The 12,567-nt window shown below is 45.6% G+C and overlaps 1 protein-coding gene across 1 annotated transcript; it reads left to right on the top strand.

Moving 5' to 3' along the window:
• Positions 1 to 721: 721 nt before the first annotated feature.
• On the top strand, positions 722 to 3,244 carry LOC121437244 (epsin-1-like). Its single transcript, XM_041637112.1, has 2 exons — positions 722 to 862; positions 964 to 3,244. The coding sequence occupies exon 2, from the start codon at positions 1,069 to 1,071 to the stop codon at positions 2,797 to 2,799; it is 1,731 nt and encodes a 576-aa protein (XP_041493046.1). The 5' UTR covers positions 722 to 862; positions 964 to 1,068; the 3' UTR covers positions 2,800 to 3,244.
• Positions 3,245 to 12,567: the final 9,323 nt, after the last annotated feature.

Genomic DNA, 12,567 nt, shown 5'->3' with positions numbered 1-12,567 from the left:
AGCTCCAGAGCTGTAACACTCACACTCACTTACACTTGTATGATAAAAACTTTAAGACTTTGAAGAAAGAAACTGAAGAAGATATAACTACCAAAGGAGAAAGGTAAACACCAATACCTTTGATCTACAGTGATGACCTACCTGCAAGATGTGCTAGTGCAATAGTGGCACAAAGCTTATGCGGAAACCAACCAATATCTGAGATGATACTAGGAACACTCTATAAGATGGAACCCATCCCCATGGCTTTGGTGGCCAAGAACAGGAGAGCAGATAGGCCATCAATCTAGGGGAAAACAAAATACTACTGTTCTGCTAAACGATCATAGCAATAAAATGAATCATAACAACATTCTGCTATAGTCATAGATCAATGCCTTGCTCAGCCATCATTGGAGAGGTTGCCTCCTGCATTAGATGGGAACAAACGCAGAGACCCACAGATTGACAATGTGCTCAGAGAAAGTGATAAATGGACAGGAGAGAGGGAGAGAGAGAGAGAGAGAGAGAGAGATATCTTGGAACATTCAGTCCTAAAATGGAAATCTCTAATCAGATCCTCAGGGTTCATGGAATTCTGCAGGAGAGGATGCAGAAAGATTGCAACAGAGGATATGGAGAACACCAAAGAAACAAAACCTAGTCCCCTCCCCCTCCCCCCGCCCGGCTCTCAGCGCCCCTCCCAGGCGCCGGGGCGGCGGGGCAGTCGCCGTGCGTCCCTCCGTGCGTCCTTGCGTCTGTGCGTGCGCCTGTGCGCACCTCTGCCTCCCGCTGCCCGGCGCGCGCCCCGTGACACCGAGGCCGAGCGGGGGCAGGGGGCTGACCGTCATGACCCCCGGGAGCCCGGTGTGAGCGGGCCGAGGTCGGATCATGGTAGGGCTCAGTAAATCTCCCTCCATGGCTTGTTGGAGAGGCCTAGACTGATCGGAGCCTACTCTGGACCCAGGCTGCTCCAGTTGTGAGATGTGGTGATCTACCAGCATCCATTACGGTCTCCCTCTGTGAGTCGCCTCATCTCTCCATGCCCCAGGGGCCTGGTGCCCCTTGACACCAACACCACTGGGCAAAATGTCGACCTCATCGCTTCGGCGTCAGATGAAGAATATCGTCCACAACTACTCAGAGGCTGAGATCAAGGTCCGGGAAGCCACAAGCAATGATCCCTGGGGCCCATCCAGCTCCCTCATGTCAGAAATTGCTGACCTCACCTACAATGTTGTGGCCTTCTCCGAGATCATGAGCATGATCTGGAAGCGGCTCAATGACCACGGCAAGAACTGGAGGCACGTCTACAAGGCCATGACGTTGATGGAGTACCTCATCAAGACTGGCTCTGAGCGTGTATCACAACAGTGCAAAGAGAACATGTATGCTGTGCAGACGCTGAAGGACTTCCAGTATGTGGACCGTGATGGCAAGGACCAGGGTGTGAATGTGCGGGAGAAGGCCAAGCAGCTGGTGGCTTTGCTGCGTGATGAGGATCGGCTTCGGGAGGAGCGCGCCCATGCGCTCAAGACCAAGGAGAAACTGGCACAGACTGCCACGGCCTCCTCAGCAGCTGTGGGCTCTGGGCCACCCCCTGAGGCAGAGCAGGCCTGGCCACAAAGCAGTGGGGAGGAGGAGCTGCAGCTCCAGCTGGCCCTGGCCATGAGCAAGGAGGAAGCTGACCAGCCCCCGTCCTGCGGTCCCGAGGATGACGTCCAGCTCCAGCTGGCCCTTAGTTTGAGCCGAGAGGAGCACGATAAGGAAGAACGGATCCGCCGTGGGGATGACCTGAGGCTGCAGATGGCAATAGAAGAGAGCAAGAGGGAGACTGGGGGCAAAGAGGAGTCATCTCTCATGGATCTTGCTGACGTCTTCACGACCCCAGCGCCTCCACAGGCCTCAGACCCCTGGGGGGGCCCAGCATCTGTGGCTACTGCCATCCCTCTGGCTGCTTCTGCCTCAGACCCTTGGGGGGGACCTGCTGTCCCTCCAGCTGCTGATCCTTGGGGTGGTCCAGCCCCCACGCCAGCCTCTGGAGATCCCTGGAGGCCTGCAGCCCCTACAGGGCCCTCTGTTGACCCTTGGGGTGGGACTCCAGCTCCTGCAGCTGGAGAGGGGCCCACACCTGACCCATGGGGAAGCTCTGATGGTGGGGCCCCTGTCAGTGGACCCCCATCTTCTGACCCCTGGGCACCTGCCCCGGCTTTCTCAGACCCCTGGGGAGGTTCACCTGCCAAGCCCAGCAGCAATGGCACTGCAGCAGTCGGGGGCTTTGACACAGAGCCTGATGAGTTCTCAGACTTTGACCGACTCCGCACTACCCTGCCAACTTCTGGGAGCAGCACAGGGGAACTGGAGTTGCTCGCAGGAGAGGTGCCCGCCCGTAGCCCTGGTGCATTCGACATGAGTGGGGTTGGGGGGTCTCTGGCTGAGGCTGTGGGGAGTCCTCCACCTGCTGCAACCCCGACTCCCACCCCTCCCACACGGAAGACTCCGGAGTCATTCCTAGGCCCCAACGCAGCTCTCGTGGACCTGGACTCGCTGGTGAGCCGGCCAGGCCCCACACCACCAGGATCCAAGGCTTCCAACCCATTCCTGCCAAGCGGAGCTCCAGCTACTGGCCCCTCCGTCACCAATCCTTTCCAGCCAGCACCCCCTGCAACGCTTACCTTGAACCAGCTCCGTCTCAGTCCTGTGCCCCCAGTTCCTGGAGCGCCACCCACCTACATTTCTCCTCTTGGTGGAGGCCCTGGCCTGCCTCCTATGATGCCCCCGGGTCCCCCAGCCCCCAACACTAATCCCTTCCTCCTATAAACCAGGGTAGGAGGAAGGCCTGGTTCAGCTGGCTTCCCTAACTTCTGTTCCCTTGGAGATCAGTGTTGTGAGTGCATGTGAAACGGGGGACCCTTCCCCCAGTGCCCTTCCCCCTCCTGGGGCCCACTCACACTACACCCTCTTCCCAAGTCCCCAACCCACCTCCTCCTGAGAAAAACTGGACATGGGGGATGGGGAGGGGAGCCGGCCAGAGGAGGATCTTTTCTGTGGCATTAGATGGGGGAGGAACAGCCTGGGTTCCCCCACCCATTCCACCTTCCTCCAAACTCCTGACAACCCCCAATCAGTGTTTGAGCCTCCTCGTTCCCTTGGCACCCCTTGGTGAATCCTTGGTGATGATTTTGGCAACTTCGGAAATAAATGGCAATTCTCATGGGTACGGCTCTCCCACAAAAAAAAAAAAAAAAAAAAGAAAGAAACAAAACCTAAACACCACAGGACTGGCTCACATATGAACTCACAGAAATTGTGGTGGCATGCACAGGGCCTGCACAGTTCTGTGACAGATGAGGTCCCAGTACTGAGAGGAAGAGTGGACACAAGCTCCTGTCCCTAATTCCGAAGCTGTCTTTAATTGATAACCACTTGCAAATAAAAAATTAGTTTTCTTCAACAGAATCTCACGGGGGACAAAACCACATTTAAAGGCAGACCCATTCCCAGCAGTAGATGACCAACACAAAACAAACTCAATTACATTCTTAAAGCGATTATTTGTGATGGTTTTTTGTCTCATACTGTAAAGTCAGGACATTTTTTAAAACCTTTCAGGCCCTTTGTGTGTATATAAACATAATGGCTTCTGGATATGTGTTTGTGTGGGTTTTCTGTGGGTGTGAACTGAGTATATGCGCCTTTATGTGTTTCTTATGCTTTTTCTTTTCTTTGCTTCTTTTGTCCTATTCCGATTTGTTTACTTTGTTTTTATCTTATTTTATTTTTTATTACTCTTCAGATGCTTGCTTCTTTTTTCTAATAGGAGACAGAAAGGGTGTGGATCAAGATGGGAGGGGAGGTGGGGAGGATATTGGAAAAGTTGGGGGAGAGGCAACCATAATCATAATATATTGTCTGAAACAAATCTATTTTCAGTAATAGAAAAAGAATGTATCTATTATAAATGGGTGCTAACTAATAATGCAAGTGCAGTAATGGAGCAAGTAGGGTACTAATAATGCAGTCATATGTTTATGTCTGGATTTAAAAATTTAAAGCAGTCATTTACTATTTTGCTTTACCTTGAAAAGCATAAACTTATTTCAGTTATATACATCAGTAAGGTCTTATTTAGGCCAAGAAATAGTTCAGTAAATTGTGTTTTGATGTGGGAGAATGCAATATTGTTCACAATTTCTATAAATTTGAAATAAAATTTAATATTATCCCCCCAAATGGGTTATTAAACCTGAGTATGGGGGTTTGGGGGAGCTGGTCCAGCAGATAAAATGCTGGCTATTGCTATAGCTCTACACATACACGGGAGAGTACACTTGTACAGACATGTGTACAACACACACACACACACACACGCACACAGTGGACAGAGGCTGGGAGCATATCTGAACGGTCGAGCACATACCTAGCATCGGTGAAGGGTTAGATACATAGCACTGAAACAAAACTATGCAAAACACAACACCTAAGCATTGCGTAGGAATAGTCTTGCATGTAAATACTTTTAAAAGCTGCTCCTGAATGTTTCCAGCCATGTTTACACACAGCCGAGGCAGGATAAAAAGCCTTTTTCTGGAAGCAGAAACTGAGGGTTTCAGAAGACAGACAGGGCGTCCATGCAGAGAAAGGAGAAGCTGTTAACCCTGGATAACTGCTGCCATGGCAACAGTCACCAGGCCCTTGCTTTCTCTGGTGGAATCTGATGGAGTCCAGGGAGAATTTCTAGTCCGCGGCTCCCTGCTCCAATAGCAGGAACAGAGCCTGCCTTCCCTCTAATTGCCTCTATTTTCACACAGCAGGACTTGTCCGCCTGGGTTCCCTCAGCCCAGGGCGCTCTGTTGCTGCCTCCTCTGTATTCTTTCCCCAAAGCACATGATGGCAGTTCTTGCTATCAGGCAAGCATCTGTTCACTGCAGTGGGCCCTGCCCAGCCTTTAGCTCTCCTGTTCTCTTTCTGTTATGTAAAAAGGCCAGCTAAAGAAACACACCTTGATCCTGAAACCAGAACCAAAGAAACATACATTGGCCCTGACATAGAGTCAGTGAAAGAAACACTGGTCCTGCAAACAGTCAGAAAGTTAATAGGGCCAGTGAGAGAAGCAGATTCTGGCCCTGAAACTAGAGCCAAAGAATGCACTCTGCCCTTGACCAACTCAGCACAAAACCCAACCAATCCCTGAGCACCAAATCCAGTCAGTCTCTGAGTTTGTCTAAATTCAGGGATTGAGATCCGAATAATTTCCACCCTGAAAATCTTCACGCTGGAGAAAATACCCCTAAGAAGCCCTTATAGAAGCCCTGTGCCTGGTCATTGGATTGCTGCCTTTTCCCACCCTGGCAGAGGCAACCATGGTCTTCCCTCCCAACAAATCTCCAGAATGAGGTTTGGGTGAGACCTTCTTTCGCCTGAGTAGAGATGGAACCTTGGCGGAGCAGAGCAGGACCATAACACTTTCATTAGGAAACCTTCCCCTAATGGAGCAGAGGTGTTACACCCCTGGGGACCTGAGCAAAACTGTAGCAACTTCTCTTAGAAACCCCTCCCCCTGCTGGAGCAGAGCTGTTGCTTTGGGGAAACCTTTCCCTGGAGCAGGGCTGTAAGCTGCTATGTTTACGATGTCTTTGTGATATCCTTGGCTCAGGACTGCCAGGATCCCTTTTCATTCAAGCTGCAATGCTTACACCTTTGTATCTCAGCATTCCTGATCCCCTGACCCAGGCGTTAGGGGAGTGTCAAAATGGGAATGCATTGACATGAGCCTTTCCTTTTCTGCTTCTGGTCTCATCTTAACCAGAGCCTATATGTACACAAACACACACACACTATGTAAGTGCCCTGCATGTTTCCAGAGAAAGAAAGGACTGTAAAGAACAGCGGGGGGGGGAGGGGGGAGGGCGGAGGAGGGATAGACACCTTGAGCTTTTGAAAACATGGCAACAGAGAAGGTGGTCTACACAGGGGCCGAAGGAAGCCAGCAGCAGGCTTGGGGCTGGGCAGAATTCATGGTATTATTCACTAATAATGGAAGTTCTGGAGATCTATCTAGGATCCTCCAAACCCTCTCTTTGCTTCTATTTATGCTCTCCTCCCTGGAAGTCAGGTCAGCCTGTAGTAAAAGTAGTTCCAGACTGCAGTTACTTCACATTCCACCACACTAAACCAGGCTTCCCAGGAATAAAGTTTGGCCTACTGGAGACATTCCCAGACTGAAGCAGTTGAAGCACTATGTGGAATCCAGATAAATTGGGAATACAGCGCTTAAGCTTTTCTATCTTTCTGGGCAGGACAACAGCTAGTCTTCAACTTGGGGATTCCTAAACCCCCCCCAAAATATCCCTAACCATTATTGGAGATGGCATGAGAAGGACTGGACATACAATTTGTATCAATTTGAACTGACAGTGGAAGGCCTTTTATTTAGAAAAGAGCGAGAACTATTAAATGTAACACGACATAAAGTTTGTGCTGTGGCGTTTCTCTTTTGCCATGGCCTTTTCTTTGCTTTTAAAATAGACTTGGTTTTTGAGAATTGTTACAGATATGTAGAAAAATTGAAAAGAGAGTACAGAGAGTTCCCACCCATTGCAAACCACATTTCTCTCATTATTAATGCCTTGCTATTTTAACGAGTTTGTTCCAATGTCCTTTGTTTTATGAATATTCTTTTTCTGTTGTAAATTTCCCTCTTATAACAATGTCTTACTCTTAGTTGGTCAGTTTAGGTTTTTCTTTGCTTTTGATGACCTTCACCATGGTACTGGTCTGATGTCTTGTAGACTGCTCCAGTACAGAAAATGTTCTGTTTTTCCCATTGTGAAACTAGATTTATGGGCTTTGAGAAATAGGTTACAGAGGAACAATGTTGTTTCAACACAACGTATAAAGGCTTTATATTATTAGTATGATTTATAAACCTTTTTGAGGCAGAGTTTTAACATGTATCTCTGGTTGGCCTGGAATTTACTATATAGACTGTCTGGTCCCAAGGAAACTCCCTTTCCCCAGATTTTGGTGGTTGCACAGAAGCCATCTTTCCTCAGGGACTTGTGAAGCTGGTTCCCTTCTACCACAAGAAGCCATTTCCCTTATCACTGATGGAAGAGACAAGTGACTCTCTGTGGTGCCTATTAGCACACCACATCTCATGCTGGCCATAGGCTCCTTCAGTATCACAAGTACCTGTCGCGCATTTCAGAGTCCATGCTGGCATCCTAACTTTTCTCAGCTCTTCTAGACTGTTCCCCTACCCTAAGCTTCTCCAGCTCATGGCCTTGCCTCGCCCTCACTCATTTTCTATATAACCTTCCTACTACAGCTAAGCCCATCTTTTTGCCCACTCTGTCTTTGTTTTCCTCTCAGGTCTCCCTCACTCCCTTCCATCTCCCCTCAAGATGCTCCCTCATCTCTTTGCTCTGCTGTTGTTTCTTTTATGGTCAGGTCCAGTCTGCTGGCCATATTCAGTCTACTACTGTAGGCATAGTTAAGGAAGTCCATGAGAGCCTAGAACAAAGGAGAACAAATATTTATTTGTGGAAAAACTCACAACAAAAGTAGAGAGCTGCAGTTCTCTGCTCGGTGGGTGCTGGAAGCTGCAAACAGAACTCTGGACCACCTCCCAAGAGAGCAGACATGCTTTCTGTCTATGCTTATCAGTCCACACATGTTGCTGGGTCCTAATGTTTTCCTTGGGGGAAGGAGTGAAAAGGCACAACGTCAAAGAACACTAGGAATCAGGCAGAAGGCTTATAGCAGACTTGTGTATTTAACAACAGGGAAAAACTTAAATACCTTCCCAGCACCCAGACTGGGTAATAGTTGACAGTTGACATCTCATGCTTGTCTCTTATTGACTAGGCTTGATCAGGACCTCTGACAACACCTGCTGCTAGGCACTTAGAAAATACCACTTGGTGGCTCCTTATTGGCTAGGCACAGACAGGACCTTTGACAGTTGCAAGCAGACTCCAGGTTGATTCCTTTTAGCCTGGTAGGTCTTAACTTCCTACATACCCACCCTGTTTTATTTATTACTTAGGGTGTTCAGTGGGAGCCAGAGTTCTTTGCTCAGGCCTTATTGACCCCCACCTCAGGAGGGCTCAGCAACTGGACTGTGTTTGTCTTAGATTGGCCTGCTGAACAAGCTCTTAGTCTTGACTACTCACCCTTGAGCATTCATTCCTGGAGAGCAGAGCCAGGGCTGGGGGGTACTAAGCAGTAGTCTTTTGAATTACAAATAACCAGGCATGCATAGCCTCCTGTGGAGGACAGCAAGAAGGATGCCTAGGAGCCATTAACACCTGAAGAGTTGCCTTAGTTGCTGTTTGCTGATGTTGGACTGCTGCAGGAGACATTTAAGGAGAAAAGGGGTAAACAATACCACTCCGTCAATTAATGCATATGTGAACATCCAGGAGGGATCTGGCAGCCTTTTTTTTATTTAAATTTATTTATTTATTAAGGATTTCTGCCTCGTCCCTGCAACCGCTTCCCATTTCCCTCCCCCTCCCCCGATCAAGTCCCCCTCCCTCATCTGCTCGAAGAGCAATCAGGGTTCCCTGACCTGTGGGAAGCCCAAGGACTGCCCACCTCTATCCAGGTCTCATAAGGTGAGCATCCAAACTGCCTAGGCTCCCACAAAACCAGTACGTGCAGTAGGATCAAAAACCCACTGCAATTGTTCTTGAGTTCTCAGTATTCCTCATTGTCCGCTATGTTCAGCTAGTCCGGATTAATCCCATGCTTTTTCAGACCTAGGCCAGCTGGCCTTGGTGAGATCCCAATAGAACATCCCCATTGTCTTAGTGTGTGGGTGCACCCCTCGTGGTCCTGAGTTCCTTGCTCGTGCTCCGTCTCCTTCTGCTCCTGATTTGGACCAGCCTTTTTATATTATGCCAAACTGTTTTTTTAAATGATGAGTCAAAGGCCATAACCTCTGCCCTTAATAAATCAATTTGTTAGGGGGCAATGAGAGCAAGGAAGGCGAGTATATACATGACCCTTCCTGGGTTATTCCCTCCTTGGTGGAAGCAGGCTGATCGGTGGCTGGACATATGTCTCTTACTGGGTCCCACACTGGTGTTGTGGCAGTCTGAGGAAAAAACAAGCATAGCCTCTCCCATAGGTTAGCAGGGTGGCTGGTGGCTGCCACTGGAAGGAGATAGGATCTCTCCATATCACCAGGGGCAGGGGTGTGTTTCTTGGAAGGGATTCCCAGTGCTTGTAAGCTGGGCTGAGTCCCTTGTTAATCCCAGCACTCGGGAGGCAGAGGCAGGCGGATCTCTGGGAGTTCGAGGCCAGCCTGGTCTACAAGAGCTAGTTCCGGGACAGGCACCAAAGCTACAGAGAAACCCTGTCTCGAAAAACCAAAAAAAAAAAAAAAAACTGAGAAAGTTCTTATGAAAAAGGACCTTTGTCAAGGCTAGATGAAGATCTCTCCTAGCCTCTAGTGAGATAGTCCTTGCCAACACAGCTACTTAAGAGCTCTCTTGGTCCTCTCCACAATGGCTGGTCCCTGTGGGTTGTAGGGTATGCCAGTGGTATGGGAAATCTTTCAGGACCCCAGAAAGTCATTGAATTTAGTCTAGCTCATAAGTAATGGTTGAAAGGAAGTGGCTGATAAATATAAAGAAGTAGGCATGATATAATTAGGTCTTAGGGCCATTTGTTTATACTTTTTAAAGATTTGAAATTATGTTTTAACTTATACATATGTGTGTGCATGTATGTGTGCATACATGTATGCATGTGTGTATGTACCTCTGTGTGTGTGTGTGTGTGTGTGTGTGTGTACTATACACACAGGTGTCTGAGATGACCAGAAGGCATACCAACTGAAGCTGGAGTTATAGGCAGTTGTGAGCCCACCCAACATCAGTGTTGGAAGCAGTTCAGGTCCTCTGCAAAAAGCATTATGTGTTTGTAATGGCTAAGCCATCTCTCCAGCCTTGGTCATTTGTCTTTAGAATGTAATTCTGTGTTGGAAGTAAGTTACGAATGGGACTGAAGGAATGGCCTCATTTGATGATCAGAATCCAGTGCTGACCCCATGTATTTATGCACATTACTTGCTTACATTTTACATGAATCTTGCAGAGCTTTCATAAATGAGGGGACCATTTCAGTCATATGCTTGAGACATCAGGAATAATATATTCAAAAATGGCAAACTGGAATGGTAGATACAATGTTTGTAGTTCTATACATAAAGCTTAACATCACTTTGTTGAATTAGACACCTGAGGGACTCGTCGCTGAAATGAACCTGAATATGGCAGATCAACTGAGAAGAAATGACACTTAATACTATTGAATCTCCTGATTCATGAGAATGGTATGCCAATCCATTCATTTAGGTGTTTCATAGCTAATCTTGATCTACTATAGTTTCCCAGTGCAAATGTTCATACATTTCATAAAATCTAACCCTAACTACTATATATTCTTATGCAATTGCAAATGGCATTTAATTTTTTCAACTTTAAGCTGTTTATTTCTAGGATAAAATGTGTACTTGATTTTTGTGACCCTTTATCTTGACATCATGCTAAGTTCACTTAATAGTTTTAAAATCTTTCATTGTTTCTTGGACTGCTCTATGTATACACTCATGATTTTCTGCAAATATATATAATTTTACTTCTTTTCCCTATCCACATACATACTGGCTTTTCTTTGCCTGATTGTTAACGAGGATTCCTAGTACATTGTAGAATAGCAGCGGTAAGAGCATTATTCTTGAATGATGTCTGACAGTAGTCGGAAAGCACCAGTTTTACTATTAAGTACCACGACAGCTGTAGTTTTCATAGATGTGTTACTTTGACTATAGAAGCTCCCTCTCTAGCCGTAGTTTTCTGACATATGTTTTTAAAGCTTTTCCTGGTGAGGATCAAACCCAGGTCCTCATGTAAACAATTGATCTACTATTGAGCTATAGTGCAGGTGTTTTGAGACATTTGAACCCAAAATGAGTGTTGAATTTTATAAAATGTATCTGTTATCTTTTGAGAAGTTTACATTTTCTTTTTTTCTTCTGTTAATGTTTAGCTATATTGACTTTTAAATATTAAATCCTTTTTACAGTATTATACTCAAATTCAGCTGGTTAGGATAATTTGATGCATTTTTAAGGTATTGCAGGATATAATTCCCTAAATTTTTATTAAGACATTTGCATATGAACCAAGTAAGGTTGTAATCCCAGCAATAAGAAAGGAGGTTGGTGAATTTGCAGACAACCTGGGCTGCCTAGTAAGACACTATTTTAAACCAAAGCAAACAAACAAAAAACAGCAGCAAAAAGAATTCTTCCATCTTTACTTATGAAGTTGGTGCTTTTCTTATAGAACTTTTATATTTGTATCAAGAGAATTCTCATTCCATTATAAACTAGGGCAGCTTCTCCCTCTTCTTTAAGAAATGATTGTTTAAAATTTGTATTATTTCATACTTAAATGTTTGCTATAATTTACCAGCGAGGATATTTGGACTTAGAATTTCCTTGGGGCTTCTTCTGGACGGGGAGATTAGTGAGACAGTCTATGTAGGAGTTGTCCTGAAACTCGCTACATTCACCGGGATGACGTTGAACTCACAGATATCTGCTTATTTCTGCCTCCTTAGTGCTGAGATTAAAGATGTACACTATCACGCCCCAGCTTGGAAGATTTTAAAATCATTTCATTTTAAAGATATAGAAGTGATGGCAGGGGCTGGTTTATACCAATGAGTGAGAATTAACGGCCATCATCTCTTACTAAATTCTTATTCAGTGATGCCACATTGGTAGCTTGGAATTGTCTGTAGTTTGCACAGTGGGAATCAGATACTGTATGACTCAGGGGTTTTATGTTTTTTATTTAGACCTGGTAGATAACAACACTCTTTAGCTTTTCTTTTCTTTTTTTTTGTTTTATTTTTTGTTTGTTTGTTTGTGAGCTTGACAGTTTGTGTCTTTCAATAAATTTTATAATGTTATCAACTTTTTTTGTTTTGTTTTGAGGCAGAGTCTTATATCATCTAAACTGACTTCAGACTCACTATGTAGTCAAGGGTGTTCTAAAATTACTGCTAGTCCTTTGCTTCACCTCTCAAGTGTGGGAATTATAGGTTTGTGGCACAATGTTTGGCCTTTTTCATCAAGTTTATTAGTACAAATCATTTTGTTATATATCTACACTATCCTTTATATGTCACATAGTAGAGGATCAGAAATAATTTACCATTTTCATTCTTTTTATTTTTTTCTTAAATTTGTTTGCTGATAGGGATCATAGCTGCTAGGTAAACACATTAACAATAGGTTATACTCCCAGCCCGATCTATTTTTTTTTGTAAAAACCTCCTTTTTCATAGTGTCTATTAATTGGCAACAGTTTTCATTATGACATTTCCATATGTACATAGATGTACTATGGCATATTCACCTGCTTATTACTCTTTCTTATCCTTATTCTCTCTCTCCCTCTCTGTGCTGCTTTCTCTTCTATATTCCTAATAGTCCTGGTTTTATTTTCATGTTTTTCTATTCAGCTGGGAAACAGAATTTCTTCATCTAATCCAGGCTGATTTCAA

The sequence above is a fragment of the Microtus oregoni genome, unplaced genomic scaffold (genome assembly GCF_018167655.1).
Source record: "Microtus oregoni isolate MIOR12 unplaced genomic scaffold, Mior012 000050F_ref0000143, whole genome shotgun sequence".
In the NCBI taxonomy this organism is placed as follows: Eukaryota; Metazoa; Chordata; class Mammalia; order Rodentia; family Cricetidae; genus Microtus; species Microtus oregoni.
This window is presented reverse-complemented; position numbering and strand designations above follow the sequence as displayed.

Bases quoted from the DNA above. Each gene is read 5' to 3' on its own strand.
- LOC121437244 (XM_041637112.1), top strand. From the start codon at position 1,069: ATGTCGACCTCATCGCTTCGGCGTCAGATGAAGAATATCGTCCACAAC.